At 34.7% G+C, this 22332-nt stretch overlaps 1 protein-coding gene across 3 annotated transcripts in view; it reads right to left on the bottom strand.

Annotated features, from left to right (window-relative positions):
* The window catches only part of ROCK1 (Rho associated coiled-coil containing protein kinase 1), a 90903-nt gene that overhangs the window by 13981 nt on the left and 54590 nt on the right, over window positions 1–22332 (bottom strand). For all 3 annotated transcript variants that reach the window (XR_015257679.1, XM_086740697.1, XM_010129313.2), the window contains 14 exons: window positions 21635–21770; window positions 21170–21261; window positions 20795–21041; window positions 18556–18662; window positions 17249–17399; window positions 16176–16336; window positions 15128–15312; window positions 14385–14454; window positions 12890–12984; window positions 11435–11600; window positions 9754–9847; window positions 8167–8255; window positions 7625–7813; window positions 6941–7106 (listed from right to left, as the gene is read on the bottom strand). Coding sequence is in view for 2 of the 3 variants with exons in the window: in XM_086740697.1 (XP_086596823.1) it covers window positions 6941–7106; window positions 7625–7813; window positions 8167–8255; window positions 9754–9847; window positions 11435–11600; window positions 12890–12984; window positions 14385–14454; window positions 15128–15312; window positions 16176–16336; window positions 17249–17399; window positions 18556–18662; window positions 20795–21041; window positions 21170–21261; window positions 21635–21770 (1948 nt within the window). In the remaining variant the exon portion in view is untranslated. The remainder of the gene's footprint in view (window positions 1–6940; window positions 7107–7624; window positions 7814–8166; window positions 8256–9753; window positions 9848–11434; window positions 11601–12889; window positions 12985–14384; window positions 14455–15127; window positions 15313–16175; window positions 16337–17248; window positions 17400–18555; window positions 18663–20794; window positions 21042–21169; window positions 21262–21634; window positions 21771–22332) is intronic.

A 22332-nucleotide genomic window follows, 5' to 3' on the forward strand; every position in this document is an offset into this window, starting at 1 on the left:
TATTTTTTAAATTATGAAGCCAGCTAATAGCAGTGAGAAGCTATTGTGATTCCATTAATCTGAAATGACACAGTAAAAAGTCTCACAATTTTGTAAATGTGAGAATGAAGTAATCAAAATTTCACTCCATAATTATAAATTTATTTTACAATTTAGAAAATTTTGTATTTTTTTTTTAATGAGCGTAAAATTGTGATTTGTTAAAAAAGTGTCAGAGTACAGAAATACAGCCGATAGCTAATGCATTCTTTACAATAAACTTAACAGGCAGCACTGAAAACTTCAAAAACATTAAGTTAAGTGAAGCTGAAGCTGAAACATTCTCCACAAATACTTATGTAAAGAAGGAGCTACTGATCCCTTTTATCCTTTAGGGATAACTCTGTGAGGTGTAGCCCAGTAAGCTCTGAAAATACATCCCAAAATATAAGATATTTTTCATACACTTTGTTATGTAAAATTACAATGAGACTGACAGCCTAGCCTTTTAACAAGACATTAAAATTAGACATAAAAAAAAACCCTTCCCCCATTAGCCTCAGAGCATATAATATCTAGAAGTGGACCACACTTAAAAACATAGAATAATTTCCTAACATTTCTCCACACAAAGTAACTTCAAAATACTGGGGGACCACTGAACTATTGAAATTCTAATTGGAAGAAAGACATGTTAGCAGAACTCATTCCAGTAAGAAATGTGTATTTCCCTGCCTCTCCTAGCTGCATAAGAAATGCAGGGGGAGAGGGTTACCCACCCAGACCCCTCTCCAATTCTTGATATTCAGTAACTTTGGAAAAGGAAACCTATTTCCTTCATGTCTGCAGGCATCACAGATAATGCTTACCTTATTTTTAATACTTTGATTAATTTTTACATCAAGGGAAGATTATTTTTTAGAAATTTTAGAAATAACCTAAAAATCAAGTCCTCCATTGCAAAATAAAGTGATTAATTGCTAATAAAAAACATAGTATGTATGACTGTGATTCAAGAGGAATATAGTATGGACGACTGATTTGAAAGGAATAAGTACACATCTGTGGAAATTGTGGCATATGAAAACCTGCAAAGATCCAATAGTGATAAACTTTGAAAGATGTACCACATACTATGCTGCTTATAGGGACAATGTGAGTTTTTCTAACACTTCACTTCTATTTCAGTATGTTCTAAAAGAAATTTCAAAGGAAGTAGAAAGTGGATACGTTATTACAAATGAATCAGTTGACATTCTTCTCTGTCTACTACAAATCTATTTTAGTGATCAAATTTTATTTGCATGAGAGATGATTTCTGAGCCGTGAATAATGTCTTGCAGTTGAAAATAACAATTTCTGAATGTACTCCTTTTCAACAAACCTAAAATTTGTCCAGAACCAAATGTGCTCTTTGAAAGGGTACATGAGCCCTTTCATTCCAACCTTGCCACAAAGGTTTGTCTCAAGTAATATTTATAGTGCATTTTAATTTCCCTTGACAGAATTAGCTAGCACAACTGCAAAGGCTCATCTGGCCATTTCACAAATATTTGATTTAGAAGAATAATATTTACGAGTGTTCTGATTAAGTAATTAAGAAAATATGGGCTATCTAGACTATGAAAAAGAATCTTCATTCCTGTCTTTAAAAATAGGCTCAAAACTATTGCCTGACAACATCCCTGGATTTTGGAAAGAATCCGAGAACTGATACTTCATATTTCCAATCCAGAAAATCCAAGATAGGCCTCAAAAATATCTGACGGCTAGCTGGACCTGAATAGAATATGAAGAAATAAGATCTGTAGTCTTCATGGAATTCTAATTATCTCCGAATATATATTAAAATGTGGATTTGCATTCTAAATATCTTCATGGTTAGTATTCTTATTTCCAGGATTTGTTGTGATTCAGTATGATAAATTTAAATTCTAACAGTAAGTCTTCAATAAAATCACAACCATGACTGTACTGATTTATGAGACTTTTTGTTGTTTTTGAGCTAAGTAATACAGACACCTTCATGAGCAGTAGAGCATCTCTTTCCAATGTTCAAGAATTTCTACTCCTCAGATTCTTCTATAGTAACCAAAAACCTGGAGATACTGCCTTGCTAATTCTTTAAAGTCCACCCTTCCCATTTTATTCTTTCTTTCCTCACACTGTCTTACCATAATAACATGTTAATCTCACCAAGGACTGCTGTCTGGATCTTGCTTTGAGGTTTATTCAGGTGACAGCTACTTGCAGGTATTTCAGAAAGTCATGTATGTGTCCCATATTCCAAAAAAAAAAAAAAACTGTTGGCTTAAATGGTCCACCTTTATTATTCCATCCTATCTTTGTGTAAAACATGATTTATAACATACGCTGTAAAATATTACGTGCTGCAGTTAAATCTGGAGGACAGCTCAATTGCTTAAATTATCTTGCCAATCAGATGAAAAGAATTAATTCCCAACAGGTCAAGTGCCCTATAACAATTATGGAAAAAAAAACCTTTAGTTCCTGCTTATGTTTTGTCTTGACAAAGAAGAATTCTGTTTACAATCATGTAAGTATTAAGACTTCCTAAGTCCAGCCAGGAAGAAGAGGCATTCCAAAGTCATTGTTAAAAAGCAAGTATTTCAGCTGTTTCAGCCAAGACACTATACTAAAACTGGAGACATCAACTGAGACATGAGCTGCTATCTGAATCAATCAGGAGTGAGAGTTAAAAAAAAAAAAAAAAACAAAACCAAAAAAAAACAAATCAAAAAACCAAAACCCAATCCTAGAACTGCATACAAGGAAAATCTTCCTTCAAGTCATGTTCTTTCCCATCTGATAAAACAAAAGCCTGAGAACAGCCTGGACTGTCTAAAAGAGGCAATCCTGACCTTAGGAGCCCCACAAGTTGCCCTGGGAGCTACCAGAACTTGAGGGGGTATTTAGCCGAACAGACAGAAACCACCTCCAACTAAGATGCAGCTGTGTGTTACCATATGATTTCTCTGTATTTACCTCCTGTGTTGGTTTTGTTTAGTGGGAGGGGCTACAGTGGCAGCTTCTGCAGGAAACTGCTAGAAGTTTCCCCTTTGTCCCATGGACTTGGCCAGGTCTAGGGCAGACCCGCTGCCGGTCAGGGCTGAGCCAACTGATGACAGAATGTTCAGTGATAATGCCTCTGTGATAACGTATTTAAGAAGCGGGGAAGTGGGGGGAATTAAGAGCAGAAGCAGGGGCAGAAAGGGGGAGGTGTGAACCTGCGACCCTCACCCTTTGGCCTCCTGCCAGGTGGCCATCCAGGTCCAACTTGGCCCAGCCCAGCTCCAAGAAGTAAAGAGAAGAGATGTGAAGAGAACATGTGAGAGGCATCTGCATGAGCCTGAAGAATTTCTTGTGAGAGGAAAGGCTGCAGACACCAAGGTCAGTGAAGACGGAGGGAGGGGAGTAAAGTTGCTCCTGACAAGATTCCCCTGCAGCCCATGGTGAAGCAGGTTGTCCCCCTGCAGCCCATGGAGACCCACAGAGGAGCAGAGATCCACCTGCAGCCTGTGGAGGATGCCTGAAGGAGGCCGTGGTCCATGGAGGGCCTGCGTTGGGGCAGCCATTCCGGAGGGACTGCACACCGTGGAAAAACGACCCACACCAGAGCAGCTTCATGAAGGACTGCAGCCCATGGGACGGCCACCACGATGGAGCAGGGGAGGAATGCAAGTTCTTCCCCTAAGGGGGAAGGAGTGGCAGAAAGCACATGTGATGAACTGACCATAACTCCCATTCCCTATTTCTCACACCATGCTGCTTGAGGAGGGTGAAGACGGTAGAGATAACTGAAATGAAGTTAAGCCCGCGAAAAAGGAGGGGTGGAGGGAAGTTGTTTTTGTTCTCTTCTTCATTGTCTTGCTTTGATTTTAGTAATAGACTCGATTTGGGGAAAACTATTTGTTTTGCCTGTAATGGTAACTTCAATGATCTCTCCCTGTCCTTATCTCAAACCTTGAGCCTTTTTGTTATATTATCTCTCCCCCATTCCCTTCAAGGGTGGAGGGAGTAAGCGAGAGAATGCATAGCTTGGTCCTGAGCAGAGCTAAACTACAACACCTACAAACACAGATTTTTTTTTTCCTGACATTTTTCTGAGTATTAGGAATTCATTTTAGTGTTACCTTGAGATTATTCAAAGAGTGCAAAGCCTTCTGACTCCAAAACTTTACAAGATGCTCTTCATGTAAATAATGAATTCAACTCTTGTAGCCTCTCTGGTGGCTGGTAACCTAAGCTCCCCAATTAGACAAAACACTACCCCATAGCCTGAAACTCTCTGCCATGCAGGAAGACAGTGGAAAACACCTGGGAGCCAAGGGTCTCTCTGGAATTACACCAACTTTGATATCACACCATTTCATACCAAGATTTTTCTCAATTATAAACTAGAGACTGCCCATCGCCAGAACTGACACCATGGAATCATTATTTTAAACATGTTTACATTATTTTGTGTTTTCATTTTTTCCCTAATGATGCTTTTAACTGTGACAAGAAACTGAATAAATCATACTATAATTACATATTCAGTAGTTCTACTGTTTATTTGCCTAAAATATTTTTAAGGAACATTTTTGCCTTAAGAACAAATGTATCAGCTAGAGAATCCTGTTGACTACGCCTCAGATCCACCTCTTAAAACAAGATGCTATTCAAGGTGCTCTGAAGGTCTATATTTGGGCTACAGAAGTGACACGAACTTAACATACAGCTGAAGACAAACAACTTCATACAGCTAAATTGTAGCAAATGAACTGCTGTGTATGCCACCTTCTGTTTTGAAGACTAATTACTTGGTTTGCAGAAAAATAACTATGTGCTGGATAATTTCCTCTTTCTGTGGCATGGAGTATTTCTACTTTGAAGTCTGGCTTTTTTTTTTTTTTCACTCCTTATAATGCTAGTGCACTCCTCTGCCCTCTACTTGGCTTTTTGACAAATGTGTGAAATCTGACTATACTAATGTCACTTAATGTCTTTTAATTATCTAAATTGCTTCTTATTCAGATTCTGATCAACTCAGAGCCTCACTAAAAAAAAAAAAAGCAGCATGTAGGGACATGATCTAAATCTAGAGAAGTCCTAATATATATTAGAGGTCCTATGTATGACACAGTAACACCAGTAGCTCAACTGTAATAAAAATCAGAGGTATGTGTAGAGAAAAGAGCAAAAAAGAAGGAAAGAGAAGGAAAGTGAGGAAGTTTAAAACTACCCTTTTAGGTATAATAAATCTAGTCTGTTTTCTTTTAAAACAGCTTGCAATTTACAGGATTTCAGAAATTTTCAATAAAATATTATGAACTACAGTGTTCTACATTTAGGAGACACTATCAAACTTAAGGCTTGATTCCAAATAGTAATTTGCGGGGAGGAAAAAACCACTGGATTAAGAAAAACCTCTGTGATTTCTTTTTTACTCCAGCTAGATGGAATACACTGAGAATTAGTATCAAAGACAAAAACTCCTGAGAAGTACTGACAGTTCCGAAATACCAGAGGGAGTTCCTAAGAAGTGATAGCTAAGAAAAAAAATATCCCTTCACCTATCTAATAGCTCTAAGAATTCCCAATACAGAGTTTCAATGGAAGTCTGGCCCAGAAGATGTTTTCAAAAGTAGTAAAATAGACATTTACTTTACAAGATGGCAATTGCCTGAGGGTTTTCCATATTAAACTTCAGAAGCAAAAGGCTTATTGGACAGAATGAAAGTTGTGAAGAAGAGACTGTATAATTAACTGAACAAAACTCTATTCTAGAACACTATTCATTTAAACATTAACTAAAAATGAAAATCTAAAAATATACTAGAGGAAGACAGGACAAAAATAGACACAAAAAGGAATAACTACATAAAAACATATACTAATTCTCATCACCTACCTGAAATTTCACTCTAAAAAAAAAAAAAAAAAAAATCACTCCAAACCCCCCCCAAAAAACTCTAGAATGTGCCAATCTAAGGAGTATGAAGTGCATTAACAGGAAAAGACACACCTAAATTTATTCTATTTACTTTTAGCCGATTACTCATCCACTGAGGTCTTGAAATACCCAAAAGGGTATTCTATTTTCATGTGTTTGAATATATTTTTCTACAATAAAAAACAGACTGTAAATCTGTAAGACAAGCACTTATTAAGAATTTCATGATGCATTGTAAAAATTACTTTATTAAAAAAAATAAACCTAGCTCCAACATATGGAAATTGTTAAGCACAGCTTATAGCCACTAAACATTTTTTCCTGTATCTAGAGATACAGAACTGGATAATGTGAAAGTACTAAATGATTACACTTCTGAAACATTAGAGATGGGGAGGGTGGGAAAAATCACTAACCAGTATAACAGTGAGTCTCAAAACATAGTGCCTGGAACTGATACTACATGGAAATGGCTGACTACACTGTATTATTTGTTCTTATTTTAATCTACTAAATCAGAGTACCATACAACCATAAACACATTACAGAATTATTTTTCACATCAGCAATTATTGCCACTTCTCACAAAGTGACACTGACATGACTGTGAGTAAGACCAGACAAGATCAAGGCAGTTTTGCATTCAAGATATACAATACAGTCATCATGATGTGAAAGTGCTGGCCCTGTATTCTATTCACTGGACACTGCACATTGTATCCACTATATTCAAACACCAGCAGATGTAAAGATATTCTTTGCACAGAAGTGGATAAAATTATGCTAATGCCAAGCCATACAGTAGGAAGAGTGATGCAAGAAGAAATTAAGACTTAAATATAAACAGCTAAGCTACAAAATAAACAAAAAAAAGCAACTGGAGATGTGATACAGAAAGAGACAGGCAGAAGATTTTAAAAGGTAGTAATTCGTTTGAAACAATAGCTTTCAAAACTATGCATATGCACAAAATCAAGTAGTTCAAATATGCTTTTCCCTTACCTGAAAGATTTCCATCTGTTTCATCTGTCTGGAGACTAGCAACACTGGTAGAATCCATTCCTTGCTGGAGGTCCAAAATTTTCCTTCGGAGTTGTTCTATGTCACTCTCTTTACTATCCAGCTGCATCTGGAGCTCATTCCTGTATGTAGATTCTTCTGCTAGTTGCTGTATTTATATACACATGCATAGTTACTGTGATACCAAAAATATGGCAGCAAAGTATTCTGAAAACAAAACTCATTGCTATTTTTTTTAATATAGCTAGATACTGTTGATAGCATTAGCATAAATTATTATAGTAGAAGTGTTCATTCAGCCTTGGAAAAAAGTTAAATATCCAGCAATGCATTCAAGTACAAAACACTGACTAATATATAAAATTACCATTTGTTTTGAGAAGGAGACCACCTACCAGTGAAATAAACTGCTTAAGTAGTATGCTACAGTGTTCAGTTTTTTAGTCTTTATAATACATCAGTTACTTCCACAGTTAAGATTTTAAGAAAGGGGAAATGAATGAGAGCAAGCACAGCTGCACAGTTGTCAAGTTCTCTGCATCACTAAAATTCTATGGCCTAGAACATCTGAAATAGAACTTGTTATTTTTTCAAGTAGAGTAGGAGCATACATTTCTCCTGCAGAGAAAATTCCACAACGTAACACAAAAAATAAAATTATTTTACCGCTTGCATTTCATTGAGTTCCTTTTGGTATTTCACTACCATCTGATTGAATTTCTCTTTTTCTTGATTAAGCTCTAATTGGAGCTTTCGGTTTTCCTTCTCTTTCTTCCTCAAATCTTGCATGTTAGCTTTCTTTCTGTCTATTTTAAAATCTTTCCGATTCATTATCTCAGCTAGTTTGTTGACAGCCTGTTAAGAAAGACGAAAAGAAAAACCAGTTAGAAAAATGATACATGCAAGCATGTTTCTTATAAAACTTCTAAGTTCCTCTAATTATATGATTTGATTAAAAAAAAAAAAGAAACAACAAAAAACTTTCAACATAAATGGCCTGTACTCATGATAGAAGTAATACTGAAAAGTACACAGCATCAAAACTTATTCTTTCAACTGTAAATATCAAACAATGCATATTATACATCATGGTTAATATAAACTTGATCTCACAGGAACTAAGAGTTAGTTGCACAAAAACCAATAAATTGAAAATACATCTGATATGCAAAGTATTTATTGTTATTGAATTGCAGAAAAAGTTATACCTGTGTCTTCAGAGTTCTTTCAGTGTTAATGCTCTTCTCATAATGCATTCTAATATTATTGATTTCCTCCTCTTTTTTCATTTTGTATTCTGTTAAAATAACATTCAACTTTGAGATACTTTAGGACAAGATAAATATTTCTAAACTTAATCACTTCTACAACTGCATAACTTATTTTTCTCCTTTTTCCTGTTGTGTCACTTAATGTACAAAATACAGTTTGTAACAATAAAGATTACTAGTTTAATGCTACTGTAATGATAGAAAATTACCAGAAGGATACATAAAACACACCAAGATGAAATACTTAAGTAAACCTTTGTATTTTTGTTTCCTAGTGATTAAGATTGTTGCCCCACTTCTTTCATGTTTGCACTACTGAAAGTGTTTCTGCAACACCAAAAATTATTAAGTCAGTACCCACACAGAATAAAACTGATATGACTGGATTCACATTCAGTACAGATTCTCAAATCAGGCATAAAGAGAATACGGGGGAAAAAAAAAAAAAGCAAGCTTTCTTTGAACAAGGAATTACTCTGTTACATTGCTCTCACCCCTCTCACACACCAGTTACTCAATTCTATCAGTCTTACTATCATACCTCCAGTCTGCTGATTTGTTCCCAAAGTTTCTAGAAGTATGCATAAGGATTTCTCTGCCACAACTACACACAGTTCAAGAACAATTTTCAAGTACTTAAAAAGTAACAAACTCCATAAACTAAAAAATACTGAAAACTGCTTGCTCACACAATCCCTGCTGTTATGGAAATGCAGAACTAAGGGAAAATATTTTCATATGCCTTCCTGCCTACATAGTGTTTGCAACAACACTGGCCCCACAACCGATAAGGCCTTTACTTTCATAGTCAACAGATATTAAAGCATGCATTCCAATTTTGTAACGCTTGCTCAAATGCAAAACCATGGGAGTAAACTCAGTAATAAAGTAACTTCCCATATAGTCAGAATGCATGTAAATAGAATGCCAATCCACTGGTATGCATGAGACCACAACTTAGATTCTGAATCTAACTGAGATCTTAAGGAAGTTGAAAAACTGATAACTGCTTTACTGTAAATACTGGAGATAGAAACAAAAACTTCAATAAATACATTGCATGCAATATAAAATGAGTAAAATATTTTTCCTTAATAATTTTCATGCACACAAGGGCATGGCTGACAGAAGTGGATTAGACAGACAATGTATGAGTGACCTGTACTGGACAAGCATTCCCAACTATGCCTGCAGGAACTTAATGTTAATTTGTTTTTAAAAGTGAGGAGGGACTGTCAGCAGAAACTCACTTTTTCCTGCCTGCTACAGTTGAGGTTTTAATCATTTTCAACAATAAAGGCAGTGCATGGAAACAGAAGCAATACAGTAGAAAGAGTGGCAATTTACACGGAAGATATATTTTCAAGACAAAAACAATGACTTATATTCTTTTTCATCAAGCCCAAAAAAATAGGAAAGAAACAGCAATGTCTTCTCCCATTCTCCATTTCCATTTTGCCCCATATGCTTCAAATTCAATTGTGCTTCATAACAGACAAATTAAAACTCCAAACATGGACATACCTTCCTCCTGTTTCTTAATTTTTTCACTGATCTCCAAGTTTTCCTTTGTTATTAAATCAACATCTTTGGTTAATGTATTATTAGTTTCTTCCAGCTAAATGAAAACAAATATATTTTAAAATAAAGAACTTGCCATACATTCTAAAAATATTTATAATACTATTATTTTAAATATCCTTAAATCTATAACATTAATTTACTTGGAACACCTTCCTCAGATTATACACCAAAAAAAAACCCAAACCAATCTGCTTGCCATTCAAATCTGAATTTTTTTTAAAATAGTAATTTTCTTCTAAGCTGTCTTGATTTATCAGAAGGCTCAAAACACACCTGTTCCAGAGAGAATTCTCTTTTTTTTTTTTAATTATCTTTGCAGAACTGACAACACTGTAGTATATAATTAAAAACTCAAGTAAAATTAGATTGTCAGTTATTTAACATGGCAGTTTTCAAGCAGTATCAGATGCCTGATCCTCTGAATCCAGACAGAAAAGCAGCTGATAGATGATACAGCACCAGCATTCAAGGCTAAAGTAAATTCATGGCATCTGCTACTAAATGACTGTCATATATAATGAAAAATAGGTATAAATCAGTATAAAAATAAACCTAAATTTGGTCTAATTCAAAGCATACATGGGTAAATATGTACATAGGCTTGCAAAAAAAAAAAAAAAAAAAAAAAGAGAGGATTAGCTACCAGAAGATACAGCCAGGTATTAAAATACACAATTACATTCCTGAAAAAAGGTTTTGTTTGGAGCCTATATAAATTATCGTGTTATCAAGCTGCCTGACAAAATGATCAGAATATTTGAAATCAACAAATATATTGGTAAGAAGGTATTTCTTTGATGCCATAGAGAGACAGTCTTCTGAATGCTTTTTAAGAAATGGTGGCATTCTGGAGATTTCAAGCTTAAAAAAAACCAAACACGTATAACAAACACTACTTCTGCTATCTTCACACAGAGATCTAACATCCATGGTAGCACTAACAAAAAGCTTTAAGCAATTGTTCAGTTACACCTAGAGTTTTACTGGTGTTTTACAGTCCCAAGATTGTTAAGAAAATCTGCATAGCTGATGCTAAATAGGAAAAAATAATAATGATAAAATAACTATGCTATATATGTCTTGCTCTTTGAAACTCCTCAGTTAAGACATTTATCAACCTGATACTAATACTCAAGAGCTATGCTATTCAAGTATCATCAAAAATTACAGTTTGGGGGTTTGTTTTAGGGGTTTTTTTGTGTTTGTTTTTTTTTTTTTAAAAAAAAAAAATAGTTTGCCACTAAAAACAAACTCAAAGCTTCCAAGGTTTTTTTTAAAAGACTAAGTAATTTTGCAACAAGAGTTTCCAATACACAGCTCCATAATTTCAGAAATACATTGGGCAATGACAAGAAGTAATCAAAAAAGGCTCAATAACTGAATTGTAGACATTTGCTAGATTTTCAGTCTGGCTTCATCTCAGATTCACTGGGTCTACATTTCTTTGGGAGTTCACATGATGGGAGTTAAATATTGAAGGTTCCAACTGAGTCCAAAAACTCAGATACTTAAATAATTATCACTTATGATCACAACAGGACTTTATAAATTAAAATAAAAAGATAAATTTCTGGTTCCAGCTGGAGGATATATAGGTATTAATTACAGTGGAATAATTTACCCTTCTTATGATGCTGTCCTTATCAGTCATTTCTTGCCTGTGTCTTGATGCTGCTTTTTTGCTTTCCTGACTCAGTTCAAAATATTGCTCTTCAAGGAGTGCTCGTGCCAACCGTTCTGACTCAGCTTTGGTTTCAGCTAAATCCAACTGAGTAGTGAGTGTTTCTCTGTGAAAAGGACATTAAGATTTTGTTGTCCTATGCAAAATTCCAAATTATTAGGAAGACTAATAAACCCAAATTATATAATTCGTCTGTCATTATCTTAGTTTCTTAAGAAAAACAAGATTTACAAAATCACACTCTATACACTTGTATCTTTTGATGGTCCACACAAGCTCCAGCAGGAAGCTTACTATAATTCAATTAAAATTACAGTCATCCATGAAACACCAACCCTTCGGAAATAAGTTGTCAAGTTCTCCTGCCTTTGAGAAACTAAAAATAAAATTAAATTGCATATACAGTGTGGTCCATCAAAAGATACTTCACCCTATCACAGTATTAGTTACTTTTTCACACAATATTACTGCTTATCAAGATGCATGCTCCAGACTGTTTGAACAATACGGAAAATTGCATGAAGTTTCTGAAAACATACAGTGGTTCTACGCCTATGCAGCCTTTTGCAAAATGGCTTGCAAATTCTACCAACAGCTGGAGAGGCAGAAGGCAGTATCTTAGGTGCATTAGGTCTCATTAATATATACACAACTTCTAATCTGTTTAGCATGCAAGCCAAACTTTCTTGCTCTTGACTGGAGTACAGGCAGAGCTTCTCTATATTTGTCTGCAAAGAAACCCCCATCAAGCATGGTGGCAACCCTAGCACCCACAAGTCAGCTGTACTCAGCAACATGTGATACAGCCCACAGCATGCCAAGATAGAAGTGGCAATATATTACTTCAGTATGGGCTCATGACAGATGCCCTTCCTGCACTGCATAATAAGAAGAGATTTATGCAATGAAATATTTATTGCTACCGAGTCCACTGATTTGATGCATCTGTAGCAGAAATGGGCCTCTACTCTTAAAAGATAACTGCTGAGGTATACTCAAGTTTGTCACAATTCCTATAGTTGTATACAGATGAAAAATGTTTATAATGAACACAAGATTGTGAAGAACAGTGAGGGAACAGAAAAAAGGACCGTATAAGAATCAGTAAGAAAAGAGAAAGGAAAAAAAACAAACACACAAGAACTAAAGGAAGTGTCTCTTTCCTTCCCCTCCCTTCTCCTCCCCTTTTTCTTTTTAATTTGGATACTACTCCTGAACAACTTTACATACACAGGTATTTTCCTCCTACATCATATTTATTAGCCCATCATCTTTTCTTTCTCCCTTTCTTAGTCCACTGAAATGTATCATGAACACCGTACATAACTTCCTCCCATTAGATTGTTTAGCAATGCTGATGCTCAAGTAGAACAAGAGACCCCACAATGGGCATACTTTTCATTTTGCAATTCCTGCATTTTCCTTTGAGTTTCTTTATTCTTTTCATCAATTTCCTCCTTCAGTTCCTTAACCTGAGTTTTGTAAAGTGTCTGTAAAAGAAAGCATAAAAAAAAAAAAAAGAATCATTACTCAAATTCCATAGTGAAATTCTTCATTGTTTTGGTACTGGTTGGTTTGAATCTGTCAAACTCCCAACACATGCCAGTACTGCCTTTAATGGAATTTCCTCCTTCCTGCCTGTCCTTTCCAGTTTCTTGTGTAGGGAAATGATGTGATATTTTTCAGTTTTCTAGTCTGGTTTCCAACATAGTTGTACAAACACACCTGCTGACAAAAGGGAAGGAAGGCACTAGGACATAGCTGAGCAGGCCTCTTGGAGACAACAGGACGAAACTGCATCCTCTTGTAGCATCACTGTTTCAAAATGTTAGTAAGACAAGTCTAATACTGTCCTATGCTCCCACCTGTGTACTCTGTCTCCAAGTATCTTTTCTCTTAGACTGTAAGATTTCTGTGTACAGACTGACTTTGTCTTAGTAACTGATTTAACAGAGGTCTGATTTACGTGAATGATTGCTGTTCTTAAGTTACTATATTGTTACTAAGACCACCAGGAATTCTGAAAGTTAAAATTTGATCTTTTACAGTGAAATACTTTTGCTAAATATTCAGACTAAATTACAAATGTCTCGTTTAAACTACATGCTAGTGAAAAAAACAGAAAACAGAATTAGACACAATACTCTGGGTCTTCTTATTAGCAGTACATTACAGAGAAATGCCCAAAAGTCTGTAACGCAATGAAATTACAGTCATATGTAGTTCAGTAAACAGAAAAATTTGTATTGTCCCTCCGAGGCAGAACCAAATTTAAAAAGTACTTCCCAAAGTTAAATGAAACTGTCCATATTCACAAACCTATTTGAAGTTCAGGCATTGTAGAGCATCTCATGCTATTGTTTCTTTCCACAGAAATTAAACAGATCAAAGTTAAGTCCATGAGATACACATTTTGTCTGCCTGGAGTACCGAATAAGGCTCAGGGATGCAGGTGCAGAGACGGTATCTTTTTAGAAAGATGATGAATGCATGCAGAATGCTACTGGATCTACAGTTCTTAAATATACTTATGGTAGATGAATAGCATGGAATATATTCCAGTAAGTATGGAGATTTAAAACTCTATACAAAGTTTGCAATTATGCCAGAAAAATATCTCTTATCCAATATGAAGACAGGAACTACTCTGATGAATAATTCAGGTAAGAGTTACTCTATGTAATTATAAGATTTGACAAACAACTATAAAGCAACATATTAACTATTTAATGGTCTCTAATTTTTGTTTATTGTATTTCAAGTAGGATTTTGTGAATTGCTGATTTATGCTGGGTGGTTATTTATATTTTTTAAGTTTTCATATGTCAAACTATTCACTGTTCAATTATTTCATGTTAAAATGTAGCACTCAATTCTCTGCAAGTCTTACCGAAAAATACTGCTCAGCTTCAAGCTGATCCTGAAGCTCACGCATTTGACCTTCATTTCCTCTGTACTGTCTTTGAAGGAATAAAAAAGGAAACCATGTAAAAACTCAGCTACTAATAAATGACAAAAACAGACTATTTCTAACCAGAACAACATCCTACAAAGATCTTACAGTTGCACACATATTATTTCATAAAGATCAACAGTTTTGCTGTATCCTAAAATTCTTATTTAATTACATTCTTTATTCTACTCAGATGATTGTTTCAGTATGTAATTTAGAAGACAAGAAGTACCTGAAATGAAGAAACGTTAAGTTGGCTGAAGGAAGATATGATAGAAGCCTAATCAATGAAAAATGTCTTCAGTTAGCTTAAGAAATGTTAAGAAGAAGAATCAGGTAGTTAAAGGGGAAAAAAAGCTATTGACTCCCACGTAGTAAAACTAAAAGTCCCATATGATTTAATAAGGAGTATCACAGTCAATCCATAAAGTTGTCACTCAAAAGTGGCACATATGCCTTCACACAGAATGATAAGCCAAGAACTGTTCTGCATCATAGCTCATCGCAAAAGTATTCCAATACTGACGGCTACTTACAGAAATCATAACATGCAGCTAAAAATATTCTTTTAGTTTAGGAAAAAATGCCTATGCACCAGACAACTTTTTTCACTAATAGGAACAGGCAAAACAGTACATGTATAAGCAACTTTTTCCATTTTACTTCAGATTTTTACTTACTTAGCAAGTTGAGCCAATTCAAATTCCAGTAATCTCTTCGCTTCCAACAACGTATTGATTTCCTGTTTCAGCTGCTTCTCGGAACCCTTCAAGTTATCTGCTTCAAAAGCTTGCACCTTTAATTCATTCTGTGCCATTATTCGCTTATTTGTCTCTTGTTCGAGCTGAAGTGTTAGATTCTTTACCTAAACGAGAAATATTTCAATTTAGGAGTGGTTGCTGGATAACCAATTGCATGTGGTTTAAAATGTTTCATGTATGGATTCTTTCATGTCAAACACCATTGCCTAGATGCTACACATCGTACAATGTGTAAAAATACTCCTAAATCTCCAAACACTTCAGTGCAATTATCTTATAGAAAGCTGCTGCCCTTACAGAATGTACTAATATGATGCTGCATGATGATAAAGCCTCCCGGTACTTAGCTTATTTCAAAGTCCCATATGTGTTCTACCTTATCTTAAAGGCAACAATGGAGAAACCTAAACTGCCCGCTGAAAGGTCCTGCAAACCTCTCTGTGGATTTCAGATCTTAAAAACTTCTCACCCTAGAAAAAACTGCAGCCTACCAGCTATATAAAAACTAATTTACACAAGCTGTGACCCCTAATAAATGTGTTATAACCTTCATTTTTAATGTCCTGTAAAGAAAAAGGAAGGATGAAACTATTATTCTTAGTACCTAGTTTTCACACTCAATATTCTAATTGCATTTCCTTGAACAAATGCTTTTCTGGAGAATGCAAACTCAGAATTGCAAACCAATTAGACTACACACTCAAACTCACAATCAAGTTTTTCCTTTAAGAAAAAGGAAACAAAAAATTGCATTATATTAAATTAAGGGCTCAAATATGTAAGGTATCCAAGAGCTAAGAAACAAGTGCAAATTGCCTAACAGCATTTAGGCCAACAACTGTCTGGTTCTACTGAGAGGTGTATTATACAAGGAGCTCAATGTAAGTGAATTCCATTTTCTATTTCTCAATGCAACCATAATTTCTTATTTATATAGAAAATTCTTAGTGATAGACATTTTACTTACTTCATCTTCCAGTCTTTCCTTTTGCTGAACAAGGTGTTCCAGTTTCTGCTGAGATTGCTTCAGATCAAAGTCCAGCATGGAACACTGTTTTTCAGCTTGAACTATTCGATTTTCTGCCTTTTCTCTTGCTGCTCTTTCTTCTTTTACTTTTTTTTCCATTTCTAAACAAGATTAAGGAAAGAAAAACAACAAAAATTAATAGGTAGCAACTGCTGGCATGCTTTTGTAAACACAACCTTAAATATCCTGATATTTTTCAGACTCCTTTGTTCAGCTATTTAAGTTCTTATGCTGTTAGATGGACTGACTACTGAGTAAAAACTTCCAGGCATTATTACAAGAAACACAAAAAAAAAATTCCAACTTGCATTCAAAGCACTGAAATATTATTATGACAACTGAAAGATAAATAGTGAAAGAAATAAAAAAAAAGCAGATTCTTGAAGTAATCATTGTGAAATAAAAGCGAAGTTTCATTTCCATAAATGGGTAGTAGAGGGAAAGAAAATAAATGCTACCATTCATGTTAGCTTTCTGAAAAGTTACAAACTACACATGCAGGTACTGATGACCTTCACAAAGAAAACCTGATGTATTCAATCAAGATATTAAGACATATATTTGATTCATGGATAAGTATCTATAAAAGAAACTTCAACACTTCAGACAAGCCTGATACAACACTGATATTTTGAATGCAATTACACAGAAATGATTGCTGCAAGACATCTGTCTTGATAATGCATTCTTTCAATTCCATTTAGCATTAGCTAGAATTTCAAGATTCAATAGCGCTTTAGAAGCCATGGAAGGCTTTGAATTGCAAACACAGTAAGATATTCAAAACGTTAAGAAACAATGCGATTTTTATGGTACAAGTACCATGTTAGAGAAAAATAATTTAAACTGTATTTTTCATTAGGCATATTTTAAAATTTTGATATGCATTTTCTTTACACAACAGATTAAACACTTGTATAAGAGTACTATATTATAAAACAATGTGTTTTAAGCTGTCATAATCAAAATACCACTTATTATATATTTATCTGAAACTTTCAAGAAACACTTACCACACATTGCAACTGATCTTGCCTCCTCTATTGACTGATGTTTGTCAGTTAACCGAGCTTTAGTCACTTTGTGTTCATTTACTTCCTGTTCTAACCGGTCTTGTAATGATTTGAGTTTGTAGTTCAAATCTATCTCTAAATTATTCTTTTCCTAAAGATAAGAAAAAAGTTACCAGATTTCGATAATATTTCTATAATATCTGAGGGAATCACATTTCCCTTCTTCCCTTTTTTAGTGTTAACCTTTTGTATGAAGAAATTATCAATGTTATTTTCCACCCTTAATAAAAAATGGTAACAGACAAAAACTGTACTCAGTGCTCTCAAGAAAACGTCATTAACTTCTTTTAGTAATCTATAAATTCGTAAGATAATGGAAACTTCTCAGTTTGAATAATTAGTAGTCACCTAAATTGGAAACATAAAACTAATCCACCAACAACACTAGAGCACAGAGAAATGTGAATTATTGTTACCTGGATGTAATCCTATTATTTCATTGTTGGGATTGCCAGCTATTAACCATAACTGATGAAACAAGCCCTGGAGAATAGATTTGAGAGACAGGGACTTGCCTTTGGATTGCTGCTTCATATTACACCAAATGAGAACAGTAAATGCTTGCACCTTCCCTCATAGGTAGTCATATCTCTGGTTTATTTGTACAGACTACACAGCACAGCAAGTCTTTACCTGATCTCAAAGCATAGAGCTATGTAGCCTATCTGCAAAAAAAAGGTGCAGGATTTCCTTTTTTTTCTCTTTACTTGTTTCTACATCTTGGGGTGAGGATCAGAGATGTAGGGGAACATGCTGCTACCATTCAAGAAAGGACAAAAGGAAGGATGGAAAGAAGGTTAAAAAAAATTGAAACGGTTCAGCTCCAAAGATGATCAAAAGGTCTGGCACTGATCCAGCCAAATCGAAATCCAATAAAAGCAGAAATTTAAACTTCAGGTTTTTAAAAAGTTCTATTCATAGATTTTCAGGAGGCAAGTTTCTGCAGCAGTAGTTAGGTAGGCAGATCAAAAATTACTTACTACTGGCAGAAGAGCTGGATGCTTGAATCAGTGATAGTGAATTACAAACATTAATTTTATAACCAAATCTAAACATAAGAACTACCTGAGGACTTCTGAGACTTAGCATCCCGATGACATTGTACATTAGCACTATTTAGTTGATCATTTTAACACAAGATTGATTTAAGGCCAGAACAGAGGACTTAGCAACATCAATAAATACTATTTGAAAAATATAGTCAAAAGCTGACAAAGAACATTAGTCTCAATATCATTTTACTGTACCTTTTCTGAATGATTAAGCATATCTTGTGCTTGTTTTCTTTCCGCTTCCACTCTTTCAAGATTGTTTTTAACGTTTTTTACTTCTTCTTGTAAAGTTGTAATTCGAACTGCCATAAGAAATGAAATATCATTCCATATTAGCTACTTGACTTAGATCAATAGGCTTTTCAACCTTTATTGACTTCTGGGCCCCTAAAATATTGACACCTTCAAATTTTCAGATATGCAAAAGCTGTGCAGTGTAAACGAAACTGTTATTTTCAGCCAGTCCTAATGCCTGCCATTAGTAACAATTCACAAAAAAAAAGATCACATGCAAAACTTGGTACCTGCCTTCCATCATTCCATACTTAAAATGCAAAATTTCTTCCATTAATCCAAGTTCTGCTGTGCTATGCAAGATGTTAACCTTTTCAGATGTTAACTCCATTAATATGTAAATAAGGCACATTACACAGAAAGTCAGTCTCAAATGGATCTACACTTATTAATACAATATGTATTCAGCCAATTGTGACTTAAGTGCTCTGTCAGGGATAGAGGAACTACTCTCCATCCCCCATAGCATCTACCACAAGATCCTGCATGGCATTGGAAGTTTATACTAAATACTAAGAGGAGTCACAGAATGGTTTGGGTTGGAAGGCACCTTTAAACACCATCTACTTCCAACCCCTTTGCCATGCACAGGAACATCTTCCACTAGATCAGGTTGCTCAAAGCCCCATCCAACTTAACTTTGAACACTTCCATGGATGGGGCAACCACTGCTTCTCTGAGCAAACCTCCTCTTCTGGTGTCTCACCACCCTCATTGTAAAAAAATTATTCCTTATATCTAATGTAAATCTACCTTCTTTCAGTTTAAAACCATTGCACCTTGTCCTGTCACTACAGGCCCTGGTAAAAAGTCTCTCTCCATTTTTCTTATAAGTGCCTTTTAAGTACTGAAAAGCCACAATAAGGTCTCCTCGAAAGCCTTAGTAGTAGTAGAGTGTGTTTGTACATATGTACATGCCAAAGTAGTAGTATATATTTCTAGACTGAAGAATTTTCACTCTATATTACACTTAATACCTTAAATACAGTATACAAAAATCTACCTATCAATTCAAACACATATGTCTACAGTACAGTCTGCTTCACTTAATTTTTAGTTATAAAAAGACATCCTGGCAAAATGCAAGAAACTGAGAAGGAAGAAGATAAAATCTCCTTAAATCTTATGCTTTTTTCATTATTTTAAAATGTGCTTTTACAAACAGCTGTATGAGTTTTTGAATTACATAAAGCTATTTGGCTATATACCAGCAAAGCACCTTAACCCTACACGCTTCAGAAAAAGATGCTTTTCCTGCAGGCTGATGAGTTGGATGTGGTCAAAAATACATTTTGAAATGCACAGAACACTACATGCTGTTTGTACCTCCAGCTTGTAATTAGACATTTCAGAGGAACCTTACAAACATTCAAATGAAATTTACTATATTTGAAGCACAGTAAATAGGCAAGTTGATTAATGACAGCTCTTACTTTCTGATAGCAACGTTTACCTTAAAAAAACAAAACCAAAACCACCCAAAAGACCTCAATAGAAGATCGTGCCTCATGGAAAATTATTTTCAGTTCTGCAGACGAATGGTTTAAAATGGTAAATTAAGGGGCAGGATCCATTAGCATCGGCACAGTCATTAACTCATGTATCTGAATAGTTGCTAGCATGAAGAATCAGAAGTACAAATGGTAAACAAGTTCCAAGCATCCTGAAAAAAGGGATTCCACATCTGCATCCCTTGTTATGCTCTTCATCTTGCTTTAAAGTAATGTAGAAGCATAATAAAATAAAACAAATGCAATTTAACAACAAAACAGCTTTCTCCACAAACGAAAGAAACAAAAGTGCAGGGTACATCAACTTGGCTATTGCATCAAGGCTGTAAGACAGTGTTGTGTCTTCTCTAGCTCTGTATCACCTTTTCCTATTTTTGTACCACTAGACTCAGGCTTTTAGTCAGGGCAGCCCCATAGACTTACAATCAGTGATTTCCCACTCTGATTTTGATAGTTTCCCCTCTTAAGAGCTGCTCAGACATGATCAGGAAGCAAGACCCAATCTTCAGAAATCATTCCATTAAGTCACACTCTGTTTGCAGGTTGGTTTTCCTCCCTTTCTATAACTGTACTTTATTAAAAAGTAGGCTTATCACAACTTTTTGGGGAAAGTATAAATAAAGAATTACCCTGTAGTTCTCCAATCATTTCAGATCCATGACTTTTGTCCCTTCGTTCTGACTCCAAAGCTGCTTGCAGTTGGTAATAATCTTTCTCCACCTGTAGTTTTGTGCTTTCTAAAACTCTGCACCTTTCCTGCAGTTCTCTATTCAGTGATTCTACCTGACTTAATGACTTGCTCATTTCTGTGTTTCCCTTTCTCAGTCTTGCTGCTGTATCTGATTCTGTCCTCAGCAAATCATTTGCTTCTTCTAGCTGTTGAGACAAAACAGAAAAAATTCTTAAATGTAAAAATTAGTGAGATCAATTTTGTTATGATGGAATGCTCAATATTGCTTCTTAAATCTAAGAAATAATGAAGACAATCAACAGAAGGAACATACTTGTTTTTGTAACTGTGTTATCTTCTCATTTGTAATTTGTGAATGCTGGCTGATTTTTTTCAAGTCTTCCATCTGATCTTTTAGTGTGGATACTAAAGAGAAAGTACACCATGAACACATCAGATTTTTAAAATCCTTAGATTTTTTTCTATTACACAAACACACTGAAATAAATTCTTAGCATATAGAAGATATTTTGCTGACTTTTGCTTTGTATATACATTTTTAGGTCAAATTCTGTGCTTGCAGAACAACAACACACACTGTAGAGAATAGAATTTGAAAATAAAACAAAAATATTGTGTTCTTGTTAAAACTCAAATAAAAATAAACTCAAAATTTCAGTTCATCATTTGAAAAGTTCCCTTTAAAGTTGAGTAGCACTTAAGATACTAAGGTAGTAAATTATTCCCCAAAACACATCTTACACCTTGTCAGTGTCAATGCTTGGACAACATGGCATACCTTCATTTTCTGCATTCCGTCTTTTTTCATTCTCTTGTTCAATTTTTCTTTGATAGTCATTTACCTTATGTTGCAATACCATCTTTTCCTTCTCAATCTGAGACACTATTGATTCCAAGTTCTTTCTTTGATTTCCCTAAAATTAAAAGCATTGGTAATTTCTATTTACATTTTAAGGAATTATCCTGAAACCAGTATTAATCAACTAATTAATCAAGGAAACTGATGTATCATTTCCAATAAATGAATTTCTGGCTTCCTTGGAAAGGTTTTCAGAAAAGACAGCTTTTTCTTAACTTCTACATAACAAATTTATGAAATTACTAGAAAAGTTATTGTTAAAGTGATTGTATGTAAGTAACTATTAAAATCACTATTAAGAGACAACATAAGGACTCAATAGAAAATCATCCGTACATTAATTTTTAGAGTAACTTATTTTGATAAACTCCAAAGAAATTGCAATAAGCAAGACTAAGCAAAACATTTAGCAGAGGAAACAATTCAGCGTGACTTGCAGAAAGAAAAAGTTTTTGAGAACGTGTACAAATAAAAAAATATCTCCCAAAGCTACATATTTAAATATGATGGTTTGATCTCAAATTTAAACTCAGAACAATTTGTTTAGTCACAGAAGAAATATCTTAGATCATGAAAGCACTATCCACATTCTTTACCGAACTAAGAAGGCTTCACTG

This window comes from Chlamydotis macqueenii, chromosome 2, assembly GCF_036417535.1.
Source record: "Chlamydotis macqueenii isolate bChlMac1 chromosome 2, bChlMac1.mat, whole genome shotgun sequence".
In the NCBI taxonomy this organism is placed as follows: domain Eukaryota; kingdom Metazoa; phylum Chordata; class Aves; order Otidiformes; family Otididae; genus Chlamydotis; species Chlamydotis macqueenii.